The sequence below is a fragment of the Anolis carolinensis genome, chromosome 6, assembly GCF_035594765.1.
Source record: "Anolis carolinensis isolate JA03-04 chromosome 6, rAnoCar3.1.pri, whole genome shotgun sequence".
NCBI classification, from domain to species: Eukaryota; Metazoa; Chordata; class Lepidosauria; order Squamata; family Dactyloidae; genus Anolis; species Anolis carolinensis.
The window spans coordinates 77,973,164-78,000,698 of NC_085846.1; the positions used below are offsets into that span (position 1 = coordinate 77,973,164).

General features: G+C 38.1%; 1 protein-coding gene across 2 annotated transcripts; it reads left to right on the top strand.

Annotated features, from left to right (window-relative positions):
• Nucleotides 1-413: 413 nt before the first annotated feature.
• On the top strand, nucleotides 414-27,535 carry efhb (EF-hand domain family member B). Of its 2 annotated transcripts, XM_062984579.1 has the most exons (13): nucleotides 414-569; nucleotides 3,632-3,694; nucleotides 5,049-5,192; nucleotides 7,229-7,409; nucleotides 10,622-10,732; nucleotides 13,342-13,471; nucleotides 13,826-13,909; nucleotides 16,363-16,430; nucleotides 18,729-18,883; nucleotides 22,556-22,763; nucleotides 23,338-23,556; nucleotides 25,327-25,508; nucleotides 27,232-27,535. In XM_062984579.1, the coding sequence occupies exons 1-13, from the start codon at nucleotides 477-479 to the stop codon at nucleotides 27,391-27,393; spliced, it is 1,800 nt and encodes a 599-aa protein (XP_062840649.1). In that variant the 5' UTR covers nucleotides 414-476; the 3' UTR covers nucleotides 27,394-27,535. The 2 variants fall into 2 exon arrangements, with proteins under 2 accessions (XP_062840649.1, XP_062840650.1); XM_062984580.1 differs by lacking the exons at nucleotides 414-569; nucleotides 3,632-3,694 and having other exon boundaries at nucleotides 5,049-5,166.

Genomic DNA, 27,535 nt, shown 5'->3' on the forward strand with positions numbered 1-27,535 from the left:
CGGCTTAGAAATGGAGATGAGCACCAACCCCCAGCGTTGGACATGACTAAACTTAATGTCAGGGGAAAACCTTTACCTTTACCTAGAAGGGCAATGTCATTTAGAATGCTAGATCTATAGGGCAGGGGACAGTGATAAAGTGCAGGAGCTGATAGTAAGTTATAGTGTGTGTGTGTGTGTGTGTGGGGGGGGGGGGAATTGAGCCATAACAGTTAAAAAAAAGTGGGTTGAACTGCAAATTGGGACAAATTGGCAAAACTACAAATCCCACGATGCCATAGCCTTGAGCCTGGGAAATTAAAGTGTGTACCTACATCTTTAATACTCAAGTACAAAAGGGAAGCGGCTGACGTTTGAAACGGGCATCGGAGGTACCGCTCCGGTTGCTAGGCAACGGAGGTAAACATCCCCTGTAGGTGCTGCTGCTGCTGCTGCTGGGCTCCCTCTTTAGCTAAGCAGGTCTCTTCTCCGGCGAGATGGTGGGAGGGATTCCCATCCCGGGGCTGCACGGAGCCGTTAGGCATGCGTACGAGGGCAAATTTGTGGACCGCTTTCCCGAGCTCCCTACAGTGAGTGTGGTTTGTGCTCCCCTCTCCCGCTTACTCCCTCTCTCTTCAGTCGATGATGATGAGGATAATGCACCAAACTACAATTCCCAGGATTCTATAGCATTGAGCCATGGCAGTAATGGTGATGTCAAGCTGCATTCATTAACAGTTTAAATCAGGCATGGGCAAACTTGGGCCCTCCAGGTGTTTTGGACTTCAACTCCCACAATTCCTAACAGCCGTAGGCTGTTAGGAATTGTGGGAGTTGAAGTCCAAAACACCTGGAGGGCCCAAGTTTGCCCATGCCTGCCCTTGATGCAGCATCAGAGAGGGTTTTGTTGGAAATAGCAACCTCCCATGCCTTTCACTAGTCACTCATCAATGTATATATATGCTAACTTGTATTCTATGCGTATGTTGATTTGCCAGTTTTACTGTACCTCTTTGGTTTGGAAGGTGTTATAGACATGTGATTGTACTGAGCATGTTCAGACTCAGGACTCAATTTTGTGTTCTGTCTGCTCCACACCTCAGTGGAGGTGGATGCATGTTGCTGTTTGGACTTCAGTACAGAAGTACAGTAGAGTCTCACTTATCCAATGTTCTGGATTATCCAACACATTTTTGTAGTCAATGTTTTCAATATATCATGATATTTTGGTGCTAAATTCGTAAATACAGTAATTACAACATATCATTACTGTGTATTGAACTACTTTTTCTGTCAAATTTGTTGTATAACATGATGTTTTGGTGCTTAATTTGTAAAATCATAACCTACTTTGATGTTTAATAGGCTTTTCCTTAATCCCTCCTTATTATCCAACATATTTGCTTATCCAACGTTCTGCCGACCCGTTTATGTTGGATAAGTGAGACTCTACTGTATGACTTATGGACTTAAGTGAGTACAACTTTACCTAAACACTATGGACTATTGATTAAGAATGATACCCTGTGTACTCAACGCAGAGAGAACTACATCCTATCTATAACTGAACTTAAATAAGAAATGTGCCCGTATAGTGAATTAATACAAGATGTTTGTGAGTAAACAAGATATGTTATTGTTCAAAGAAGACTTTGTTGTTGTTTTTTTTAAAATCTCTGAGTGCATATTTTAAACTAAGAGGTTTCAAGGGAGTGTATATCTTTTTGAGCAATTACAATTACAACTGCAACTGCAATTTCAGCTTCAAAGAAACTACCATCCTCTGCTAACCAAAAATATTTTTGTAGTTGCATGTCTTTGTCCTTGGCAGTTCAAAGCTATGGTTCTTCAGTTTAACAGCTGAGTTACCTGTGTGCCATTGAATGCTTATTAATATCACTTGTTCATGCTTTTCTTGACCAGTGCTTTTCAAAAGGTGGTCTCCACATGTCCATGGAGATTCACATTTGCCAAACGGATATTACATCATTTTTCCTTTTCAATGAGATTATGATTGCTATTTGTTTCCAAATGGATATCTGCCCAGAGGCTGGGCAATACGTTTTTCCAGTCAATAGTAATAATAATAATAATAATAATAATAATAATAATAATAATAATAATAATAATTCCTGCAAAAGACCTCAGTGTCCTAAAGGGCAGATTGCGCAGGAGAAGGCGATCCTATAAGTCAGTTGTTCTCAACCTGTCGGTCCCCAAGTGTTTTGTCCCACAATTCCCAGAAATCCCAGCCAGTTTACCAGCTGTTAGGATTTCTGGGAGTTGAAGGCCAAAACATCTGGGGACCCACAAGTTGAGAACCACTGCTAAACGTTATCTGGACTGAAACCATGTAGGTCAAAACCAACAGTTTGTGCTTTGCCTGGAAGCTAATTGGCAGCCAGCCGAGCGCCTTTAATATGGGTGTAATATGCTCACTCATGTTCCTGTAACCAATCTGACTGTAGTGTTTTCAACTAATTGGAATTTCCAAACTTGGTGCAGAGTTAACCCAATGTAAAGTGCACTGCAGAAGTCCAAACAGCATGTGTGTTACCTTTCCTTTGAGATGGAGCCTACAGCACTTGGTATTTGGGGATGGTCTCCCATCCAAGGACTAATCAGGTGAGACCCTGCTTAGCATCCAAGAAGACAGGATCTGGTTCCATTAGGCCAGTGATTCCCAAACTCTAGTCCTTCGGGGGTTTTGGACTTCAGTTCCCAGAAGGTGGACTTAATCAATGGTCAAGGATTGTGGGGGCTGAAGTGCTAGACATCTGGAAAGACAAGAGTTTTGGAAACGCTACTTTTGGAATTTTAGGCCTAAAGAGCAGTACCTTAAATTTCCATGGACTGTGGGGTTGCCAGATGGAAAATTGTATACAATTCCTGTCCCTTGTCTATAATAGGCAAGAAACATCTGATGAAATGTACTTCCTCTACACCAGTGGTTCTCAACCTGTGGGTCCCCAGATGTTTTGGCCTTCGACTCTCAGAAATCCTAACTGCTGGTAAACTGGCTGGGATCATTAAAGATACAGGAGCACTCTACATTTTCTCTCTGGCAACCCTAATTCTCTAACAGCTCCCAGTTAGTAGAACTGCCTCAATCTGCTAAGTCTGGGAATAGCTTGTAAATCTTGTGGGACAGGGATGCATTCTGGAAATGCTCAGAAACACCTCACTGCATAAGTGGAAATGGATTTTGGGAGTTTACTCAAGGGCTCTCTTTATGGGGTTGGTGAGTGAAGGATATATGTGTTATTGTTGTTTATTGTTTATTGCTTATATTATTTTCTGCTTATAGTATTTTCTATATCTGTTGGTTGTTGTAAGCCACCAGATAGAAGGGGTGGGGTACAAATAAAGCTGCTGCTGCTTCTATTATTATTATTATTATTATTATTATTATTATTATTATTATTATTATTATTATCATCATCATCATCATTATTAGATATTCTAGACTGCTAAAAGATGAGGAAAGAGGCTCAGTACTTATCCTATATTTTTCACTACAAACAGACTGTCGCTATAGAAATATATTTGCAAATGAAAGTAAAAATGATACATATGCAAATTCAGTCTTTTCTCCCACCCTCTCTTTTTTTGTGGTTTCTTGCTTTTGTGGTATGTTGCATGCTTCTCGTAGGCAGGAAAGTTGGCGCCAATTGGAGAGTCAGCTGCCACATGTCTCACTGAAATCTATCCGCAGGTAAGTGCCATATTTATTTCTATCCAGGCGTATTTGAATAAGAGATGTAGTGATCTTAGCATTGGACTGTGGGCTTTTCCACACAGGCAATTAATCCAGATCAGAATGTGTTCCTTTCCATTCTGGTTGGGCTGTACAGCTACCATTTTAATCCAGCTGTTCCAACTTCAGTCCTGTTTACATTTGTGCTCCATATTTGGCATTTGGATCCTTCTTATGCCTGTGTGGTTTTTATTGCTGGAATTAGGATTTCTGGTGAGTCTTTTTATTACTCTGTTTCTGGGTGTATTTGCATGGAAGATCGCAATGGGGTTGGGGCATTCTCAGGACACCCCAACCTTGAACTGGCTTTAAGACAGATTATAGTGCCTGTGTGGACGGAGCCAAATATTCTCGAGAGCAGGGTTCAAATTCCTACTTTCTCATTGGAATCTACTGGGTCACCTTGAGCAAGTCGTATTTTCTCATTTTTAGGGGAAAGCAAAGGCAACACTCTGAACCCCAGGCAAACAAATCTTGCCAGGAAAGGTTCGTTTTTTAGGATTACCATAAATTGAAAATAGCTTAAAGACTTTATGCAGTGCTTTTGACAATAAATAAATAAAAGCTTAAAGACACACAACTGCAGCCAAAGGAACAACTTATTCGAAAATCATGAGTTCAAATAGACACTTGCAGAGGTGAAGTGTGATACCCCAAGCTCACACAAAACAACTTTCTGAATCCCTGCCTCCTTTTTCTACTCAATGGGATTTTGACCCTTGTGAATGTTTACACTAGTGAAATTGAATGGGTTAGTTATACAGTAGGCAAAGCCATCCAACCACATTTATAAGAAAATGTATACCTGTAAATATCCAACAAGATTTCAGCCTGCGTGTATTTTTCAAACAATAAGAGTTATGCAGCTGTGTTTTGCCTCTTAGTCCTCATAGTCCCGGGTGCATTCTGAGTTCTGTCTGGTAGCTGGTCAAGCTCATATGTCTGCTTAGTTTGTGTTGCATGTATTTTGTTTTAGGACAGTAATAAACTGCACACAGAACTTGGGACAACAATATTAAGCTCATGTGTCTGTCAGACCTTGGATTTGTATCCATACTTTCTGGGCAATTCAGGAAGTGATATTCCCTTTCCTAAATTATGACTCAACTTGCAGCTTAAATAAGAGTTCTTGAAAACTCAAAAACATGTTGACTAGCTGATGACAATTTGTTTTATCCTAAGCTAATACATGTGTGAAGCTTTTGTGAAATTAATTTTCTGTTCTGATTGACTGGCTGAGCTTTGTATAATTCTTCAGCTAAAGATAGCTACAGCAATGCATATTCTAATTTTTGTCCCTTCTATTTGACAGCCTATAACTCCACCTGTTGTAAAAAAATTTCGAAACACCAGCAATCCTCCTACAGGTAGAGAGAGAATATTTTATGGCCGAGCAAACGATCCAGATATTGCATCGTATTTGACACATGGTATAAAATCCATCATTTCGGAAAGTGTAAGAACATCAGAGCCTTTCTTTTTGTCAGGATGAAGTTTGGTGATTTTATGGCTGGGAAACAACAATCCTGCAATTTTGATTTTGAGAAGGGCATTTTTCCTTGGATATAAAGTAGAATTAAAGCTTGGGATACATTACCATTTGGGACTACAATTTCAATGATTCTTGAGCTTCATGGTCAATGGAGTACTGAGGACTTCTATGAGATATATTACAAACATAACTTTTCTAAAGCTTCTGCAGACAGAACCTGGATCCTATGTACTTAATACCCTCTTTCTCTGGAAACCACCTTTTGTTTACTTGAGTGACCCAATGTGGGATGGGGATGATTTTCTTTTTTGCACTTCCATTTGTGATTTGTTATTTCAGAAGTAAACTATCAGTGAAAATGTACATGATAGTAAAGATTACTTTCACTTACTAACTGGGAAAAAACATTTATCTCTAAGGAGGACTGAATGGATAAATTGGATATGGTATTTGGCTTAAATGCTCAAATTTATTAATTTAATTAGAACTCAGGAAAATGGGAAAAGCCACAATTTTTGGTAAAATTGCTTTTATCTCTTTGCGAATGGGCAGAAAACACTAATGATAAAACCAGTTTATATATGTCTGAGTACAGTGAGACTTTGTGTCTGGCAAATTAGTTATACTGTTTAAATTCACAGTAATAACAAACAACATCAAATGGATTGTCCAATGTACATTGAAATGCAGTCGGTGTTAAATTCACAGTAATAACAAACAACCTCAAACGGATTGTCCAATATACATTGAAATGCAGTCGGCGTTGTGTATTCTAATGCCGAGAAGAATAAGTCAGCCACGACCGGTTTCGGCCCTGCCTCAGGCCTTCCTCTGGTGGTCTGAAAATAGTTACGTACACTAATATAAGTAAGAAAATATATCCATAGAACATCATCCATTGTCTAATACTAACATGGTTCCAAACTTAACACTTGTTCTCTTTAGAGATACATGTCATTTCAGACCACCAGAGGAAGGCCTGAGGCAGGGCCAAAACCGGTCGTGGCTGACTTATTCTTCTCGGCATTAGAATACACAACGCCGACTGCATTTCAATGTATATTGGACAATCCGTTTGAGGTTGTTTGTTATTACTGTGAATTTAACGCCGACTGCATTTCAATGTACATTGGACAATCCATTTGATGTTGTTTGTTATTACTGTGAATTTAAACAGTATAACTAATTTGCCAGACACATTGTTTACTGAACTGTTTTATTTTCATTTGTATATATAGTAGGTCATTTGTGTTTGAGTTGACTCAGGAACCCATTTAGATTGTACAGTGAGACTTTACCTACCTGCATTTGAAAAGAGCATCTTCTCTAGGAATTTTCTAGGCCATTCCAGGTGATATTCGTATTTTGAAAATTAACATAGAGTTTCCCTGGAAATTCTAGAAAATTCCTAGAAATGTATCCTGTCTAGGAATTTTCTAGGTCTTCCAGGGCAACTCTATGATAACTTCTGACAGAAATTGTTCATTTCAATAGGGTTCAATTTCATGTTTCCACAGAGTAGGTTCAGGAATATATCCTCCACAGATATGGAGTTGTACTATATACTAAAATTGATTTTAAAATACTATTATTAGTCAAATTCAATTTTACCTGTTACTATTAGTAATATTATTAGTATATTAATAGAGAGTGAGAAAGATTATTGTCATTAGGACTTTGGAAACTGTAGTTAGTGCATCTATGGAAATTTTGTTATTTCATCTTTTAGGCGATGTGATTTAAATACCAGCATCTGTTAGGTTTTCCGGATAACATATTCTTAGAAATAGGAATTAAATAATGTGTGTTTATAATTACTTTCAGGATCTTTCATTACATAAAGATGACATTAGTTACAAGATGTACCTCAATTTGTTTCAAAATTACACTAGTAGGTGGCATGGCAATATACCACACAAAGGTAAAAAAAGTAATGTATGAGGTAATTGAGCCTTCAGAAATGCAAAACTCATGTATTGCCTCCAATGCCATTTCTTCAGGTAGCATCCCTTGCAAATCCACCTCCCAAAACACGCTTTCAGCAAAAACGGAAAGAAAATAAAGAATCTGTCTATTCAAGCAGCCGTGAAGCTCCCCTTGGGAAATCCCATGACCAGGCACTAAGATTACCTAAAGGATTGGATGTGACTAATACTACATTTGGAGTAACAACCATCAGGGGTAGGCAAAATAATGCTGATTATAAGTTTACATGGAATCGGCTAAGACCATGCCATTCTTCAAACGGGGACTGTGTTCCAATTGAAACCAATATTCTAATATGAGCTTCTCCTTGGAAAGCAATTGTCTAAGCTTGGATCCATTAAGTCATATTAGCCAAAGCCAATGTATAATAGATGCACAGCTTCAAAAATCAATAACTGTAGCAGAAGTATTGATAGAGTTGATGCAAACTCAGAAATGCTTCACTGCTGCCCATGTGACATTTCAGCAGTTACTCAGTTTCCTGAGGGAATGAAGAAATCACTACCCCAAATGTTTTCATTTCGAATGGCAGTAGCTTTTATTTGCTCTTCTTTCTGCCTTTTAGCTACAGGCAAGAACCAGAGAGAACGGGTAGGGAAATCAATTGGGACAGTAACTTGATTATTCAGTATTATAAAAAATATACCAATAAATGTCTTGCATGATGGAGTTTCTTTTTCCCAGTTGAGATAACAGTACAATGATGGGGAAATGCTTTTAACCCAAGAGTGAATTCATTTTCAGAGGACTTCTTAGGGCTGTATTATGGTGTTTGTTAGGGCCAAAGGACAGGAAAAAGTTGAATGAAAACTGCTAGCATACAGTACAGTGTTCCCTCACTTATTGCGGAGGTTACGTTCCAGGACCACCCGCAATAAGTGAAAATCCACAAAGTAGGGACACTATATTTATTTTAATATTTATACATTATTTTAGTAGTTATACACTATTTTAAGTCTTTATCAACCAATCGTGTGTTGATAAATTGCCTCCTCCTCCTCCTGTTGCCGCTTGGGCTCCTTTTCTCTCCCTTCAGCTTTTCCATCCTCCCTTCCTTAGGCTGTAAATTGTAAATTTTTATGGTTTATAATATTCTTTTAGAGTTTATTGAAAAACCGCGTGTGGGGACTTGATGTGGCAGAGGATGGAATCCCCTTTGAATCCCACCGCTGCCACCAAATAATGTAGAGATGCTGAGGTGACAGGGAATGGAATCCCTTTAGAATCCCTCAGCTTTGCCACCAATATTGTACAGAGGTGAGGTGTCTGACAGGAATGTGAGGCCGGGATGGAACCCTTTTGATCCCACACACACACACACACAGATACCACCACTTAATAAAGATGTTTTATAAGAGATGATGTTAATTAATTATTTGTTTGATTATCTTCTTTTTCGCTGCCACCAATGGAGACGTCAGGCAGATGGTACTGGTTCTTATAAGCTTTCTCTATTTGTTCCACTTCAGGTGTTGATGTTACTTAACTTAATATGAGAGTATGACAGAGGCTTGATTTGAATAAAATCAAAACAAGTTTATTGCAGGTACAGAGCTTGATGGTTTCAGATAACTTAGTAAAGGCACTTCGCTTAATGGTTACAAACGGTTATGAGGTGGTTAAACTTTCAAAAATACTTCTTTCTCTGGATTACACTAAACCCTGATCCTACTGGATCCCCTGGGATTAATTCTCCCTAATCCACAGGCTCTATAAAAGACCCTAGACAAATCACCTAATTTGCCTAGTCTGGTCTAACCTAAATCTGACTCAAATCTTTCTATTTAAGCCAGTCTGATTCTCCACACAAGGATCAGATCCTTCTCTGTGACTAGAGAATCACCAACTCCTAAAATAAATCCTTTTATTTTAGGCCTGACTCAAATTCTTCTGAGTCACCCTGATTCTCTACCTGAGAATCAGTTCCTTCACTGTGGATGGAAATCACAGACTGCTGGGTTTTAAAACATTCCCCTTTTCCTTTCCAAGCGGCGGTTGGCTCCGCCCCTGTTGCTATGGTAACCTGTTCTAGCATTCTAAGATGGCTACCTTCCCTCATACATATCAATTCAAATACTCACCATTTTAAACTTAGCCAAACCTGACTATTTAAACAAAATCAAATACACATATCATCTATAAACAAAATACAATTATACACTTCTTCACACCGCGAAACAGCAAATTTGCAAAAAGTGAACTGCGAAGTAGTAAAGGAACACTGTACTTTAAAGTTCTTACTGCCAGAAGCTAAACTAAGGGAAGCTTTTCAACCTTTTAAAATGGGAAAAGTTCATATAAACTCCAGGGAAATGCTGAAAGATATTAGTCATAAGAAGGGGCATGGCCGTTTGAGGAAGAACAATGATGGTCAAAATCCAATGCCAGGAAAGGCACATGGAGGCCTTTATGCGCCTCAGTATTGTTTTGTGTTGTTTATAATATATATATTTTTGTAATATAAGGCACATGCTGCCATCAGTCTGATACAATACAATGTTCATATAATTGTGTGTACTGTGTACAAATGACACTGAGGTATCACATGGCAAGCTACAGTCCTACATCCACAAGTCCTTAGAACAAAGTATGTCTTCTTTTTTGTACAAATTTTTATTGTGGTATATGAAGAAGAAACATACAATCTTCAAAATTCAACAATTGAGATACAGATATTATTTCCTCAACCCCACCCATGAATTTTCTCCAATCCTTATTGAGTAGTTCTTTCCCCTCCTTCCAAGACTCTGCTATTGTAATTCTCTCCGACACAAAACTATATTGGCAAATTGTGTCACCCTTTTCCAATTTTTTAAACCTTTTTACAAGTCCAGTGGTGCAGCAGGTTAAACTGCTGAGCTGCTGAACTTGCTGACCAAAAGGTTGGTGGTTCGAATCCGGGGAAGCAGGGTGAGCTCCCCCTGTTAGCTCCAGCTTCTGCCAATTTAGCAGTTCGAAAACATGCAAATGTGAGTAGATCAGTGGCTGTCACTTTGGCAGGAAGGTAACAGTGCTCCATGCAGTCATGCCGGCTACATGACCATGGAAGTGTCTATGGACAAAGCCGGCTCTTCAGCTTAGAAATGGAGATAAGCACCAGCCCCCAGAGTCGGATACAACTAGACATAATGATCATAGAGCCATGCTGGAGAATCTAGAGATTTCTAGAGGGGACACCTCTATAGGGCACTCTAGTCCGCCAATGTAATTCAGTGATTAACCTCCGGCTGAGTTGTGCTGGATAACCTTGAGAGTCCTAAAGAGCTGTTCTCTCAAAAATTAGCAATGTTTATTCACTTTTTTTCAGTTTTGCACGGGCCCTATGCCCCTAACCCCAACAAATGTGGAAGGTTGACTAGTTTTATCCAGAACAGTTTATTATATAACATATATTGGTTGACTTGCAGAGGGTCCTGGTGGAGACACTATAAACCCACCAAAGACATTTGATGAAGTCCAGAAGGAAGCAGAACAAGGCCATGATTTGTATATTAAAACACACAATGATTATTATGTTGGTAAGTACGAAGAATATTAAGGAAGCATTATAAGTAGAAACATTGGCATAAATATATCATTTCTAGTGTATATACTTTCCTGCTATGTATAATAATAAGAAGTAAAATTAAAATGTTTAAGAAGCATTTTAGCTTGTTTTTTAAATACAGTAGAGTCTCACTTATCCAACATAAACAGGCCGGCAGAATGTTGGATAAGCGAATATGTTGGATAATAAGGAGGCATTAAGGAAAAGCCTATTAAACATCAAATTAGGTTATGATTTTACAAATGAAGCACCAAAACATCATGTTAGACAACAAATTTGGCAGAAAAAGTAGTTCAATACGCAGTAATGCCATGTAGTAATTACTGTATTTATGAATTTAGCGCCAAAATATCACGATATATTGAAAACATTGACTACAAAAATGTGTTGGATAATCCAGAATGTTGGATAAGCGAGTGTTGGATAAGTGAGACTCTACTGTATATATAAAACATTTATGGGTGGACTGAGCGGTAATATATAAATGCAGTAGGTGTATAGATAGGTAGAAACTTCTCATTAGAAATATCCTTTTTGGGTAATGGGGGATATGGATTCTGTTGTGCTAATACTAATAACAATAGCTTTTATAAATTGGTGTAGTGGGCTAGAAAGCTGACAAAATGCAATTCTGGTACCTTTTTGTCATATCAAAACCAATGATGTTATGAGGAAGAACAGTATATGTCATAGTTGTAAGTTTGGGGATTTGGAATACAGGATGTATATATAGTCTTTGGCAAAAAAAAACTTTCCCAACCTAGTACAAATCTTCTTTTAAAAAAGATGCAGATAAGGGTTAGCTTTTCATTTGACGCATGTTATAAAATAATGTGATTGTCTTAAAATCTGGTTATAAACAACAAGCCTTACCAGCATGTACAATGGCAGGCTGGTTCACATTTGTATTCCCCCTCCTTCCACTGAGCTTAGCATACTTTATATGGCTGTAAGTTTTTTTTAAAAATTCTCATGCTGTGTTATTGCTGCAATAACCCTGTGAGGCAGGCTTAGCTTGAGGGTTATCCATCTGAACTCAATGAATAATAAGAGATATGAGCTTAAGTCTCCCCAAATCCAACCCTACATACTATTAGCCACTGTACAATTCTCTCCAATTTGCTGTTCTGTTTGTCAGCTGATCCTATTAAATTTCATATGATGCTGTTCTCTAGGATTTCATATATGATGAATCATTACAGTTGCCTACACTTGTTCTTCAGAGCACAGCTATAGGGCCTGTCCTGCTGAGTTCCTATACTATACATTTTTTTCTGTTATACCACTTTTGATTGTCTAGAAACAGTCATTCTTTCTCCTACCACAAATAAGGGAAACTTCTTATGTTCTTGGATATTCCCCTAGGCATTAGCTGTGGTGCTGGGAAAGAAAACAGACCACACTTTCACTACATAATGCTTTCGCATGTTTTTATATGAGCTTCATAATAGCCTGGAGTTGGCCTTGTGCCAGTATATTATTATTGTGAAATGTGTTAATATACAGGCAGTCCCCAGGTTATGAACAAGATAGGTTTTGCAGGTTTGTTTGTAAGGTTTTTTTGGTGTCAGGAGTGACTTGAGAAACTGCAAGTCATTTCTGGTGTGAGAGAATTGGCCATCTGCAAGTATGTTGCCCAGGGGATGCCCAGATGTTTTGATATTTTACTATCCATGTGGGAGGCTTCTCTCATGTCTCCATATGAGGAGCTGGAGCGGACAGAGGGAGCTCATTCACACTCTCCCTGGATTCAAACCAGCAACCTTCAGGTCAGCAACCCAACCTTCAGGTCAGCAGTCCTGCTGGAACAAGGGTTTAGCCCAGTGGTTCTCAACCTGGGGTCCCCAGATGTTTTTGCCTTCAACTCCCAGAAATCCCAACAGATGGTAAACTGGCTGGGATTTCTGGGAGTTGCAGGCCAAAAACATCTGGAGACCCCAGGTTGAGAACCACTGGTTTAACCCTTTGTGATACTGGGGCAAATTCGTAAGTTGAATTTGTATGTAAGTCAAAACAGGTACATTTTTAAGTGTAACTCCAGACACATAGACATACTAGCTTTGGATAGCATAGGGAAGGGTTAACACCCCTGTTGAGTTTGTTTTGCTGTCAGAGGATTTCACCTCTGCTCTTGTGATAATTTCATTTTGAAAAAATTGGCTTGTTATGGAAACACGGTTTGATGAGATGCTTCACCTTTCCTCCATGATTGCTCTCTCAGGAGTGAATTTCCCTTCTGAAGGTAGATATCTTTTACTTCCTGTTGTCTCACCCATATTCTTAAATATGAGTTGTTTGTAAGTCGGATATTTGTAACTTGGGGACTGCCTGTATAATGTACAGTTGGCCCTCTATAACCACAGAATCAATTATTCATAGCTTGAAAATGTTAAAAAAAGAATTTTAAAAGCAAATCTTAATTTTTGCCATTTTATATACAGCACACCATTGTATGTAATCCATAGATTTTGCTATTCATGTGGGTTAGTAGAGGGGTCTGGAACCAAACCCTAGCAGATTCCAAGGGCCTGCTGTCCAACTAATTTGCACAAAATAAATAATGGCCCTTATTTTCTACAGGGGAACAAGTGAACAGAAAGTATGACTCATCCACATTCAATAGATTTGATCTTTTTGGAAAAGAAACACCCCATTGTAATGATGGCCGAAATGTTCGTAGAACTTTACGCTGGTTCCATGATCTGCAAATGTAAGTTACAGGACTGGTCAGCAGTGCTTGTTTATTCTAAAGTTACTCATTTCCGATAGCGCATATTTGACTCTACAGTAGCCCACATCTCCACCTTTTCTGGCACTCATACATGTCATGATGTCAATTGAAATAGCCAGGACTAGTATGACACAATATGTCCGAAACGGTAAATGATTTTTCTCCACCACCTGAAGTGTAAGGCATGTAACTCCAAACTGATCCAGGTTGTGTTTGCATCTGTCGCAGAACATCCTGGAAAGTAGTTTTACAAATAAAATCCTTTTTTTCTCCCTTCAGATTATAATATGCTGATGTGAAATAGGTTTTTTTATTCTCTTCTTAATTATTCAGGAAGAAGGCGGCAAAAATAGTGTCCAAAATAAGCGACGATTTCAAGGAAAAATTTCAACCTCAACTTGGAAAGGTGCTCGATCCGTAAGTGAATTAAGGCAGAGTTTTCAAAATAGAACTTCCAGGAGAAATTAATATTTAGCTTTCCTTCTCCATCATTTAGAAATGAACCAGCTGTGTTTCTTTCATATCCTTTCTCAGCAGAGGCTATGAGTAACCTGAAAAATTCAGATGACAAGCATGTCTCATTATATAGCAAGCCACCTGGTTTCGTATTGCTTTGGCTTCTGTTTTGAGATATTCCTTCGGACAGCAAGAGGCCGAGGTGATAGTAACTGGCAGAGCTCTGTGAAACTTTGCCACATAATGCGTGGTGCCAGCAGTTACAGATTGTCGCAACAGTTTGTATGTAATTAATGTAATTAGCAACTTGCCCTAAGAATTCTACTGCTGCTTTGATGTTTGCCAGTTATCTGAGCCATGATTATGGCCTTGCCAATGTAGAAGAAAGTAGAAAGCAGTCAAATTAGAGTGTGAAAAATGCCAGAAAACCAATTTTATATACGAAATAAATCTTCTGAGATTAATATAGAACGTAATATGGTTCTCTTCCTACTAATGCAACCACTGTCTTATATCTACGTATTTTGAGCATTGTCCATGTCTTGTTGCTACTTTAAAGGGTTAATAGGGTAATCATGATGACACTTGTGCTGCTTGTACCAGGAAACCATAAAACTGGTGGTGTTAACTACATCTCATCCTCTATTTCTCAGTAATACAAAAAACAAACCCCATGTCATGGGACAGGATTATACTCAGCATTTCCCTTCTCATTCTGATTGATTTGAGTTCAGTGTCCTGTGGCTTCAGGTCATGTGCAATGCTTAATTGAATGTTATAAAAAATAGCAGGATACTGTGGGTGCATCTACACTGCAGAATTAAATCAGTTTGACATCACTGTAATTCCCATGACTCAGTGCTTTGGAATCAAATGAACTGTGGTTTTACAATTATTTATGTATTTATTTACATTATTTATATTCCGCCCTTCTCACCCCAAAGGGGATTCAAGGCAGATTACAATTCACATATGCATGGCAAATATTCAATGCCATTAGACATACAACATATAGACAGAAACAGAGGTAATTTAACATTTTCCAGCTTCATGAGGGTATGTTCTATTCCGGCCACAGGGGAAGCTGCCGCTTCATCGTCCACTTGTGATACCGAGTCCTTGATGGCAGTACTTCCTCATTCCTTTCTGCACACTGCTGAAAGTTTTTATGGTGTCGCCAATTAGATAAATTAGCCTCCCCGCATAAAGCGGTACTTAGAATTTTCTACTCGACAGATGCAACTGATTTTTGAGCTCCTTAGGTGGGCAGCAAACTAGGCTATTAATGGTCAGGAGCTCAATCCAACCTGGGCTTCGATCCCATGACCTCTCAGTCAGTAGTGATTTATTGCAGCTGGCTACTAACCAACTGTGCCAAATCCTTCTCTGCCAAAGTGTACCTCACCAAACTGCAAATCCCAGAATCTCATAAAACTGAGCCATGGCAGTTAAAGTGGTGTCAGACTGCATTAATTCTGTTGTGTAGATGCACACAAAAAGGGGCAACAGCGATGTAGTGGATCTTTTGGGCGAGTAAGGCAATCCAGTGAAAAACTTCTAGACATATTACCTCTCTAATTTAGAGTCAGTAGAAAACATGTCCATAACTGCACTATATGAATCCACTAATTGGATATGTTAGTCTTAAATTTTAGTTTTACTTGTTTTTCAGGTGATTCTAAAAAATCAAGACATTGGTACCACCAGGTTTCTTAAATTATACAATGATCTGAATATCTTTCTAATGAATATTGTAACTCTTGGCTAGGGATGGAGAATGTGTGGGCCTCCAGAGATCATTGTTCTGTAACTCCCTAAATGCCTTATCATTGGCTATGTGGGCTATGGTCAATGGGAGTTGCAGTCAAATAACATTTGGAGAATTACATGTACCTTATATTTGCTTTAGCCAATGCATTTTTCCTCCCCCATTTTCAATATTCACTTTTGCTAAGCTGCCACATGTATTTAGCATGTTTTGGGAGAAGAACATCTCTCTTTTGACAGAAACATGAAGATGACTCTCCATGTACATTTGTATCTTTCAAATAAGAAATAACTCATTTAGGCTGCTGGGGTTCATTCTCTCGTTCTCTCTCTCCTACCCCCTCCAAGGACTTTAAGCATCATGATCAAAGATATTTATTGCCTTTGGTGCAATATTTTTGACAGTTATTACTGTGTACTCAAAGAAAATAGGTTGTAAAAGAAAAGGATGATCTGTGTTGGCGCCTTTGATTTATGTCGCAAAGTCCCAGTTAAACACATTTTAGACGAACTCTCACCAAATGTCTTCATCACTTGTCTGTAATCTTCAGTCTTAAAATAGAAGGGGTGAACTGACAGACAGATATATCTTTCAAGCCTTGGGTGAAAAATCAAACATTTATCTAATGGATTCTTTTTATGTGCAGCATAGCCGATACCCTCAACGTTCCTCCAGATCATACATTTGGAGCGCTAGTTTGTCCTGAGGAATATGGTAAGTATATCAGAGACTGCTCTGTACTGTCTGTTACTTTGTCTTGTGAGCTTTTTTTTGTTTCATTTCACTTGATTATATAGAAGCAACTGCTCTTTTTCTTTGTCTCCTGTGTGGGCACACCAAATCTCACAAGTTTCCCCCAGACTTTTAAGGTGCTAATACTTTTAAATTTAATCTTGAGTTGTGTGTTTTTTATGCAGCTGCTGTCTATTTGTTTCTAATAGTTACCACAGCTTTTATTAAGTTTTGACCAGTTATTTTGTTGTAGTGATGGAAATTGTTTGTTGTTAGGCTGCAAGTTCCATCAGTCCTAGTGAGCATAACTCACAGCAAGGAAAGCTGGAGGGCCCTGTGATTTCCACTTCTTTTTCATTATTATACGAGGGCTATCCAGAAAGTAGATTACGTTTTGGAATTAAAAATGAACAAAGTATAGGAGAAAAAATTTACCATATGCAGTTGAAAGCCACACCCAAATACCACTTCTCAACATAGTGGCCATTCAAATTTAGGCACTTATCATAGCAATGAATGAGCTTGGCAACTCCTTCCCCACAAAACTCTGCCGCTTGCGTCCTCAACCAGCTGGTCGCCCCTTCCCGCAGCTGCGCCTCGTTGCCAAAACACTGCATTGCCAGCCACCTCCCCATTGAGGACGCAAGCAGCAGAGTTTTGTGGGGAAGGAGTTGCCAAGTTCATTCATGTTTTCTCCTATACTTTGTTCATTTTTAATTCCAAAACGTAATCTACTTTCTGGATAACCCTCGTAACTCGGTGTTTCTCAACCTGGGGGCCGGGACCCCTGGGGGTGTGTGTGAGAGGGTGTCAGAGGGGTCGCCAAAGACCATCAAAAAACACATATTTCTTTTTTAAAATAGATTTTTATTAAAGATTTACAAAAAAATAAGTAAAAATAAAATAGGGGAAATTTGCATGGAAGAAAGGGAGAAGGGTTAGGTTGAGAAGGGGTGTGGACATAAAGGGAAAAAAGGCAAGTATAGGGATGTGGGAAGGGGAGTTATTCTTCCATTCTTCTTTGCAGTGTAATAAAGTTCATTTTCCTTCTATAATTTTTCCTTATTTACAAAATCTTCACCCCAGTTCTTCAATTTAATTATGGCCCCTTCTAACAAGTTCAGTTTTCTTAACCATAAAATTTTTCTCAAGATCCACGGATTGGCAACCAGTTAACGAATATTTGAAAACTGTTATATTTTCAAATATTCTTTAACTGGTTGCCAATCCGTAGATCTTATAGGGACTCCAGTGTTTTATTTTCAGTAAAAATGTTAATCTATCAATGTCCATTATTTTCTCTAACCATTTATTTTTAGTTGAGACTTCTTGTTTCCATAATTTTGCGTAGACCATCCTTGCTGCTGTATATTTCTGATGGTCTTAGAATCCCCTTTGGCAGAGAACACTGAAGATCTCTTTGCCTGTTTGGCCTAATTCTATCTGGTGGGGTTCAAGGATCTCTTTGATTGTAGGTGAACTATAAATCCCAGCAACTACAACTCCCAAATGTCAAGGTCTGTTTCCCCAAAACTCCACCAGTGTTAACATTTGGGCATATTGAGTATTTGTGCCAAGTTTGGTCCAGATCCATCATTGTTTGAGTCCCCAGTGCTCTCTGGATGTTGATGAACTACAACTCCAAAACTCAAGGTCTATGCCCACCAAACCCTTCCAGTATTTTCTGTTGGTCATGGGAGTTTTATGTGCCAAGTTTGGTTCAATTCCATTGTTGGTGGAGTTCAGAATGCTCTTTGATTGTAGGTGAACTATAAATCCCAGCAACTACAACTCACAAATGACAAAATCAATCTCCCCCTACCTCACCATTATTCAAATTTGGGCGTATGAGGTATTTGTGCCAAATTTGGTCCAGTGAATGAAAATACTTCCTGCATATCAGATATTTACATTACGATTCGTAACAATAGTAAAATTACAGTTACAAAGTAGCAACAAAAATAATTGTATAGTTGGGGGTCACCACAACATGTTAAACTGTATTAAGGGGGTCATGGCATTAGGAAGTTTGAGAACCACTGTTATAACTGATAGTGTTTTTATTTAATCTGCTTTGAATATAGAATGATGGGAAAGTGGGATGAATAACTTATAACAAATGAATAGTAGCATAATTATATCAGTAAGACTTATTTTCTGCCTTCATTTGATACAGAGGTGATATGGAGTGGCTGGGATTGTGAAAGGCCTTGTGAAAGTGTCACACAGTAAATAAAACGTGGTCAACTCAAGCTTTGATTACATTTCTTTCTTGCATAGGTGTTGGGGACCTTCTTCATAACAGGCGTCCTAGTGAATACCTTCGTGGCAAAGACCGAGAGCGAGCTATCTTCACTGCAGTTCGACAGAATTTGAAGAAAGCTAATTACCACAATTTTGACACATTATTACAAGCATTCAGGCATTATGATAAGGTTTGTGTTGTGTCAAGATGTCATGTGCTCTGCTTGGGAATGCTGTGTTAAATGCTGTGTTAAATATTTATACCTGTCAGTTGTCAATGTTGTGCTTCAATCACATAAATAATTTGGTCATAAATAGTTATTTCTAAACAAAGAAGGGAACTTTTGTGATAGATTGGAGATGTACAGATAGCAACTTCCACCTGCAGATATTAATACTCGCTTGCCGTGCCAATAGCCATGGAATGCACTTTGCTTGGTATAAACCATGGAAGTCTGCTATGGCCTTCATGTCCTACTTATGAACTTTCCATAGGCACCTACTGGGTTACTACAGAGAAAAGATATTATAAAGAATATAAACTATTGCTCCGATCCAGCAATGAGGTTCTTATGTTCACCTTAGGCTTTGTCTTGCATTGTAACCTTGGGCAATTCATGTGTTGTTCCTATAACTAACCTGCAAAGCATGATTGATTAGACCTATTAACACTATGTGAGTCAATGAACTAAAGATTGCAAAACAAATTCCAGTGCATTTCCTGCTTTAGATGCAGAAATGTGGGCCACATCCAAGGTGAGCTCAACTCATCTTGAAACAAACTATCTGGCAGTATGGAGCCATCATACTCCCAGTATGCTTACTGATTTCAATAAACCACAAATTAGCATTACATCTAAACCAGGGGTCCCCAAACTAAGGCCCGTAGGCCAGATGTGGCTCTCCATGGTCATTTACTTGGCCCCCGCTCCAGTCAGTTTGTGTGACTTGAAAGCACACAACAACAATTCTAATTAATTTGACTATCTCATCAGCTTGAAGCAGGCCCACACTTCCCATTGAAATCCTTGTCAGTTATGTTAGTTAAAACTGTTCTTATTTTAAAATATTATATTGTTCTTTCGTGGGTATTTTTTTTTTGCACTACAAATAAGACATGCAGTGTGCATAGGAGTTTGTTCATTTTTTTTCAAATGCTAATCCGGCCCCTCAAACCATCTGAGGGATTGTGGACCAGCCCTCTTCTTAAAATGTTTGAGGACCCCTGATCTAAACCATCACGCTGTGGTGTGAGCAAACCCACCAAAAAAAGATTGCAAACCACGTGGAAAGGAAATAACCAACGTGAGACGACTCTCTTTTTAACTGGTATTTCATTGTGCTAATATTATGTGATGGAAACATTTGCTAGTCTTTAACATGACTGATTTGGGGGATGTGGGGAAATGGTACAAATTACCAAAGCCTGGTAACTTGCAAAATATCTGATATATTTGTGTATTACTTGACCTCATATACATGTGTGAGGCGGGTTTGGGCAGCAACATTATGGATTTTTATATAAACCATGGATAAGTCAAGGGAAAACACCAATGACAATTTGGGGTTCACCCCGCCATTTGTTCACCAGGGCATTAAAAAAGGCCAGAAGTGGTATCACGGCAGGGAGAGTAGAGGGGTTGATATGTCTTTAAGGTTCTTCTAAGACAAACTAAGCTCTTGCCTTTTACCACAGAGGCTTATGTTGGTGCCTCTCTCTCTCTCTCTCTCTCTCTCTCTCTCTCTCTCTCTCTATATATATATATATATATATATATATATATACTCACACACACACACACACACACAAATAAATAGCAGGAAAGGTCAGGGCACCAAGTCTATACTCAATAGATCAACCCTGGACATTTTGTAATAAAATAAAATAAAATGGCCTCAAATAATATACAAAATGCTGTGTTCTAAGTGTGGCTGATGCCCACCCTTCTTATTCTTCAGTCACAGCAGATTGAGATGTGTAGGACCAAAACAGGCCACTTTAAGGCTCGCATGGGAACCCAAAACTCTCGTGATAGACCCTCCTTTCATAAAGCTTTAGAGTCGGTCACGACTGGACTTAACGTCAGGGAAAACCTTTACCTTTACCAAGTGTACCAGCTAGTGTGACTTAGCAACAAAGAGATGAAACCTGTTGCTTTAGAATACCAACTAGCTGGGGTGTTTGAAATATATTTTTCACCAGCAATCAGAGATTGTTAGACACTGTTGCCAGATATATTTTTCTAATGTATTTCCTTCAGTCCACAAAACCTACTTCCACTAAGCAAGAAAGTTGCTGAAAAACTGGTACCAGTGTACTCTTTAATGTGGAGGGAATGAAGATATGAGAAGGTGGCTGAAGTAGGGAGAGATGTAATGAGATGTTGTGTCAGCACAGGGGACTGCAATTGTACTGGTAGGAAATGTGCAATGAAGTCTAGAATTGCAGGTGTTTAAAAAATAAAATATAGTGGGCTCTTGGTATCTGCTGGTGTTTGGTTCTGGGACCCACCATGATTCATGGATTCTCATGGCCATATAGGCAATAGCATAATAAAATGGTATGCCTTATATCAAATGGCACAAAGTTTACTTTTTGGAATGGGAGGGATTTTAAAGCCAAAATGGTTCAATCTGTGATTACAGAATCTGATATAAAGAGACTTAACTATAATTCAAACAGCATATGGTTAAATAAAATGTTTTAGCAAATAGATTCAGCAAGTAAATGTATGCATCTATATATATAAAAAGGTAATGAAATTTCAGCCTAGGACAAAACAACAAAACTACACACCCCAGAAACACTAAACTTGGCAGCACAACCCCTCATCCATGCCTCTACGTTCATACAACAAAAAGAAAAGAAAAATAAAGTCCTAATTAGAGGGAGAGGAATAATTGTTTTTATCCAATTGCTGTCAGTTAAAAGGCTAAACTCCATCCACTTGGTCTCCTAGCAACCCACTCAACCCAGGGGACAGGCAGAGTTAGGCCTCACTTAGGCCTCTTCCCCACTGCCTATAAAATACAGATTATCAGATTTGAACTGGATTATATGGCAGTGTAGACTCAAGGCCCTTCCACACAGCTATATTACCCATTTATAATCTTATATTATCTGCTTTGAACTGGATTATCTTGACTCCACACTACCATATAATCCACTTCAGTGTGCAGTCGGACACAACTGGACTTAATGTCAGGAGAAAACCTTTACCCTTTACCTTAACTACCACCAATTCCTCAATACTTTATTTCCCATACCACCATACTTCGCCACAGCAACGTGTGGCCGGGCACAGCTAGTATTAAATATTATCTTTCATTACCTGTTATAACTCACTTTGACATAAGATTACATCTTTGTCATTGGATTTATTATTTTCTTTCTTTCTTGGTATAGTGTTTTATCTTTACATTCACTCTTTATGAGAAATGTCCTCCAGTTCAAACAATGTTGTTATTTCAGGCAACATCCAAACTGATTGAAAGGCCCAGATTCTGTTCCTGACCTTTCTGATTTTATACTGGATTATTAATAAACCAACCTGAGGAATTGGTGTACAAAGTTTTTGATCATATTTGGATTTGACTGAAAATACAGTGGAATAAACAAAACATACATGGATCTCCAAAACAAAATTAAAAAGAAAGTAACAAACTCTGGGACTTTCTTGTCTTCTTTAATTACCCCACAGTTGCAATTTTTTCTTGCAAAGTCGTGTTCTGTTCTACTAATTTTTTTAGTTATGATTTTTTAAATCCAAGGGTCTTAAGTCCTTAAATGATTTGATAATTTGTTTAGACAACCTAGAGTCATACTTTTGATTAGAGCAGTTTCTATTATGTTATTTAACTAGGATGGTAATAGGAAAATAAGCAGGCAAGATTTCAAAACGACCTGCATTCAGTTCAACCCGAACTTGGAAGAAGAGCTTCTGGACGCTTTATTTGATTACTGTGATTTGGATAAAGATGGTTTTATAAACTATTTGGAATTTGTGAACTTCCTTACCTGGAAAGACAAAATGCCCATTCAGGAGTATGAAGAGAAAATTATTACTCAAGGTAAGTGCTTGATGATGTCTGCTTTTGAGACATTTCCGAGTTATGGCAGTCCTAAAGCAAACATAGCAGAGGATTTGCCTGGCAGGATTTATTCGGAGGAGGACTGACATGGCTTTCCTCTGAGAAAGTGGAATATGGCAACTCTATCAATGAATGTTCTGTAACTGGAGCTAGCAATTGGATTAGGTAGATGTAAGCAACTGCCAATATTCTGGAACTACACTTACCCCACACTTACGTTTTACATCACCTTGGGAATGAAGAAAGTTCACTTTTTTGAAACAAGACTATCCTCTAGGCCTAAAAATAGAATAAAATTTCTTGTATCCATGAGAAGTTGCAAGGGATATTTTCTAGTAAAAACACTGAAAATGAAATTAAGTGGCTCATCCTGGGTTTTCTGGAGGTCATATAAGCCCTTAGGCTGAATTTGCCCTGTCTTAGGTCCCCTTTGTGGAAACTTTAAAACTACAAGAGTCATTTTTACACTGTGTAGTGTCATATTTGCTATAATAATCTTTTCTCCATTCTTTGTAAAAATGACAAATATTTTGTTATTGTTCATTTCTTGTAGGTAAAAGGGCAAGCCCCACTGACCTAATTCCACCAGAAGGTGCAGAGGCCAAAGCAGATGCAGATGCTGTACTCAGACAGGAAGACATAGTGCCATTGGAACCAGGCAGTTCACAAAAGACACCCAGAACACTTTCAAGACCAACTGATCGTGTATCTTCGGACTATCGCACAACCTCTTCTCAATATAATGCAGTTTTTGGATGCATTCCACAATCATGTAAGTAAATGCAAGTGCACTTTGGTACAATGTTGTTTGCAGGAGCCCCTCACAAATTGCAATACCTGTCATCTTCTAAGCAGTAGTCCAGGGAGCAGTTACACATGCTACTGGGTGGGAAATCATGGGTGACAACTGGGTGTATAGAAAGTTCTCTCTGAAAATATTATCTCTTTTGTTGCAAATCAGTAAAATACCTATATAATTTGTACAGTCAACCCAGTCTTCCTAAAGATGAGATTGGAATGTCCAACAGAGAGTTATTGTGAGGGAGGATTTTTGCCAAGAGACATTGCAGGAAAGAAGACAAATGAAATTATACACCCAAAGACTATTTAATCAAGGGATTAAATTTATGTGGAATTATCCTGTGATGGACCTACAGGAAGGAAAGATGTACTGAGCAAAAAGTTCAGAAGAAGCTGAAAAGATGCTGACAGAGTTGGGAGTAAGCACAGGAGATCTGCCATCAGTGGATTCAAGTGAAAACCTGGAAAGACAAAGCTCAAGTGGAACTATGTCCCAGAGTTTGGACAATTTGGGGGAAAGTATAAACTCTTAAACTCTTAAAAGAAAACAAAAGAGTGATTATAGAGATGGGCTGTAACCATAATTATAAATAATTTGAAAAAGAAAACCACTTGAAGGGAGGGAGGGGGGAAGGGAGTTGGGAGCTCAGCTTCTAAATGGAAGAGAAGAATAAAATTACTCCCTTTTTTTCAAGGTCTCTGTCTCAAAGGGGGGTGAATGACTACAAGTAACAGAAAAATACATGGGCATAGAATAAAAATATCTTTGAAAGAGAATGGATAAAAAGCTTAAATTAATATCTTTAAATACCAGTGGCTTGGTGTCAAATACTAAAAAGTATAGGTTAATTGACTTAGCCAAGAAAGATTAATATGTATTCAAGAATCACACAAAGCAAAACAAGACCAAAAAACCCCACTTTTGAACTCTTCAGTAGGGGAAACAAGATCAGAATCTAGAGGAACTAATAAGGCTAGAGGGGTACTGGCTATAATAATGACCAAGAATCTAAATGCTGAGATTCTGGACCAGATTCAAGAAAAAGAGGGGAGATATTTATTCATGAAATTTAAATTGGATATTTAGAAATTTACAATAGCAAATATATATTGTCCAAACAAAGGTCAAGTAAAATTTCTGGAGAAAGTATTTAAGAAGCTCCAAGTCTTTTATGGGGAGAAACAATCGTAGCAGGGGATTTCAATATGAACATAAACAAAAACAAATCACTTAAGCTAAATAAATGGGAATCAAGAGAGAGTTATAAATCAATTAACAAAAAAATGCAAATCTTCATTTTATTCTAAAAGACACAAAAATATATGTGCATAGATTACTTATTGGATAAAGAATCTAATAAAATAATGAAAAAAAATATCCAAACACATGCAATATGGGTATCAGATCACGCACCACTAACTATAGAATTTGAAATGAACAATGAACAGAAAAACAAAATATGGAAATATAGCAATTTAATCATGACAAGGAAAGAATATAGGGATTATATTATAAAGCAAATTAAATACTATTTTAATGAAAATTAGGGCTCAGAATCAATAAGCACATTATGGGATGTAGCTAAGGCTGTTATAAGGGGACACTGTTTATTAAAAGAGAAATGGTTGAAAAAACAATGGAATTCAAATAGACAAGAATTAATGTGACATATATCTATACACAATTGCTTGAAAACTAACACTTGACTCCTTTCTCCATTTGTCATGTATTTTCTCACAGGTTACCCATTGTACGGTGTTCCAACCATTCGCGCAGACATTCCTGCCCCTCGATTTCGCCGTATCAGTGACAATACTAATTATGGTGATCAAGGTGATGCTTACAATTTGCTATACCCCACTATCTACAGCAATAAGGGAGTGTATGAAAGGGATATCTTCAAGACAAGATCAAAAGAGGAGGTAGGCAACAGCAATACAAAAGCTTTGAGCTTTTAAAATTGTTATTATTGTTAACAATGTAAAAAGGTAAAAACAAAAGGGGCCGGAAAGGCTGCAGCATCTTCTCCAGGTTGGTTCCCAGCTATTCCATGCACTTCCCACTCCCATGATGTCACTCTGAGAGGCAACTGAGACATCCATCTTTTTTTCCAGTGGGATGTAATGGTCTTACTTGTCCTTGAACTCCTGCCTATCAGTAGAGCTCAGGATACGTATGGATTACCGAGTAATCCCATTTGTATGATTCTGGAAGTAAGAGTGTTTTCCCTCCTGCACAAAGCCATTGATTTCTGCAGACTGCCCTAGTATATAGAATACAGGCTACCAGCATGTAAAAGTACAGTATTTTAAATATCAAAGTAAAGATGCACTTTTGTTAAATCAAAAGCCAAAAGCTCACAGCTTTCAGCTGCATCATCTTTAATGAATGTTAAAGTTACTAATATATATATCTCAGATATTAGAGATATAGCTGATTAAGATCTGTATAATTTCACAACACAGAAAACAATTAAAGAAAAAAACACCAAAGACGCATTGAGAATATATCTGTCCTCCGATTGTTTTAAGCTTAATATCATATTTATACAAAAACAAAGTTGTTGTTGTTATTATTATTATTATTATTATTATTATTATTATTATTATTATTATTATTATTATTTGAAACACAACAAGATGAGTCCACAGCAGACACTCTGCTGGCTGTTGTATTGGATCACACGTCACACACTTCCCAAGTGTCTAGGACTGTGTGATGTATCAGCGAATAATGCGTGCAGATCCCAGTAAGGTGGCCTTCTGCAGCTGGCAGATGGTAATTTTGTCAGCACTGATTGTTTTCAAGTGCAGGCCAAGGTCTTTAGGCACTGCACCCAGTGTGCTGATCACCACTGGGACCACCTTGACTGGCTTGTGCCAGAGTCTTTGCAATTCGATCTTTAAATCCTCATATCATGTCAGCTTTTCTAGTTCTTTCTCTTCAATCCTGCTGTCACCTGGGATTGCAACATCAACAATCCATACTTTGTTTTTTAACACGATCGTGAGGACAGGAGTATTGTGATGATGATGATGATGATGATTGGAATTTAGCTCAGGTCCAGCTTAGTTTCTTGCCACTTTCATCCTGTTTTAGCTACCAGTCTTTGCACATTTTTCATAATTCCTGATTCTACCTCTCAAAATCGTGACCTGTGTTCCTTAATCAATTCATACTGTATGTATATGCTGATAATTTTGAAGTTTTGTGAAAAGAACAAGATGGAAAGGCGTGTATTGTGAGTTGTGATTGTGAACTAGTGAAGTCCAATCAGTGAATTAATAATGTCCAGTTGAGCCAAAGTTTCATGAGTTTCCTTCATATTCAGTTAAAGGTCCAATTTAGTGGTCATTTATTGTTCATTATTTATATCCCACCTTTCTTCAAATGAGTTTACAACAGCATGCATTTACATCTTCCCTGTTTTTAGCTTCACAATAACCCTATGAGGTAGAGTTTGCTAACAGGTAAAGCCAAGGCCACATTTCCTCGTTCTCTTCATTGCTAAGTAGGTATTGATTCCTGAGTCTCCCTACTGTCATTCCAACATCCTTATCCATCTAAGGATTGATTTATTTCCATATCTGAATGCTTTTTCAAATCCAGTTTCAGAGATTAATAGCCCTGTATATGTTTTCATAGATTGCACGGATTTTGCGCAACATCGGTGTCCAACTTTCAGATGAAAGCTTTGATGAAGTATGGAGGCAAGCCAGCCTGAAAGATCATAGAGGAGAGGTTTGTGTGGAATCCATTAGAAATGTACTGGATGAGATGCAGGCATCATACATAAAAAGCAGATAAATATGCTTGTCTGATTTCTGTGCCATTAAAGTTCATTTCATTTGCCATTCGAGTTTCTAGATAGGAAATTTATATATACCAAGTAACAATAAATGCAGTCTACATTTGCTGGAAATAATAAAATAAACTCTCTTTTGATTCA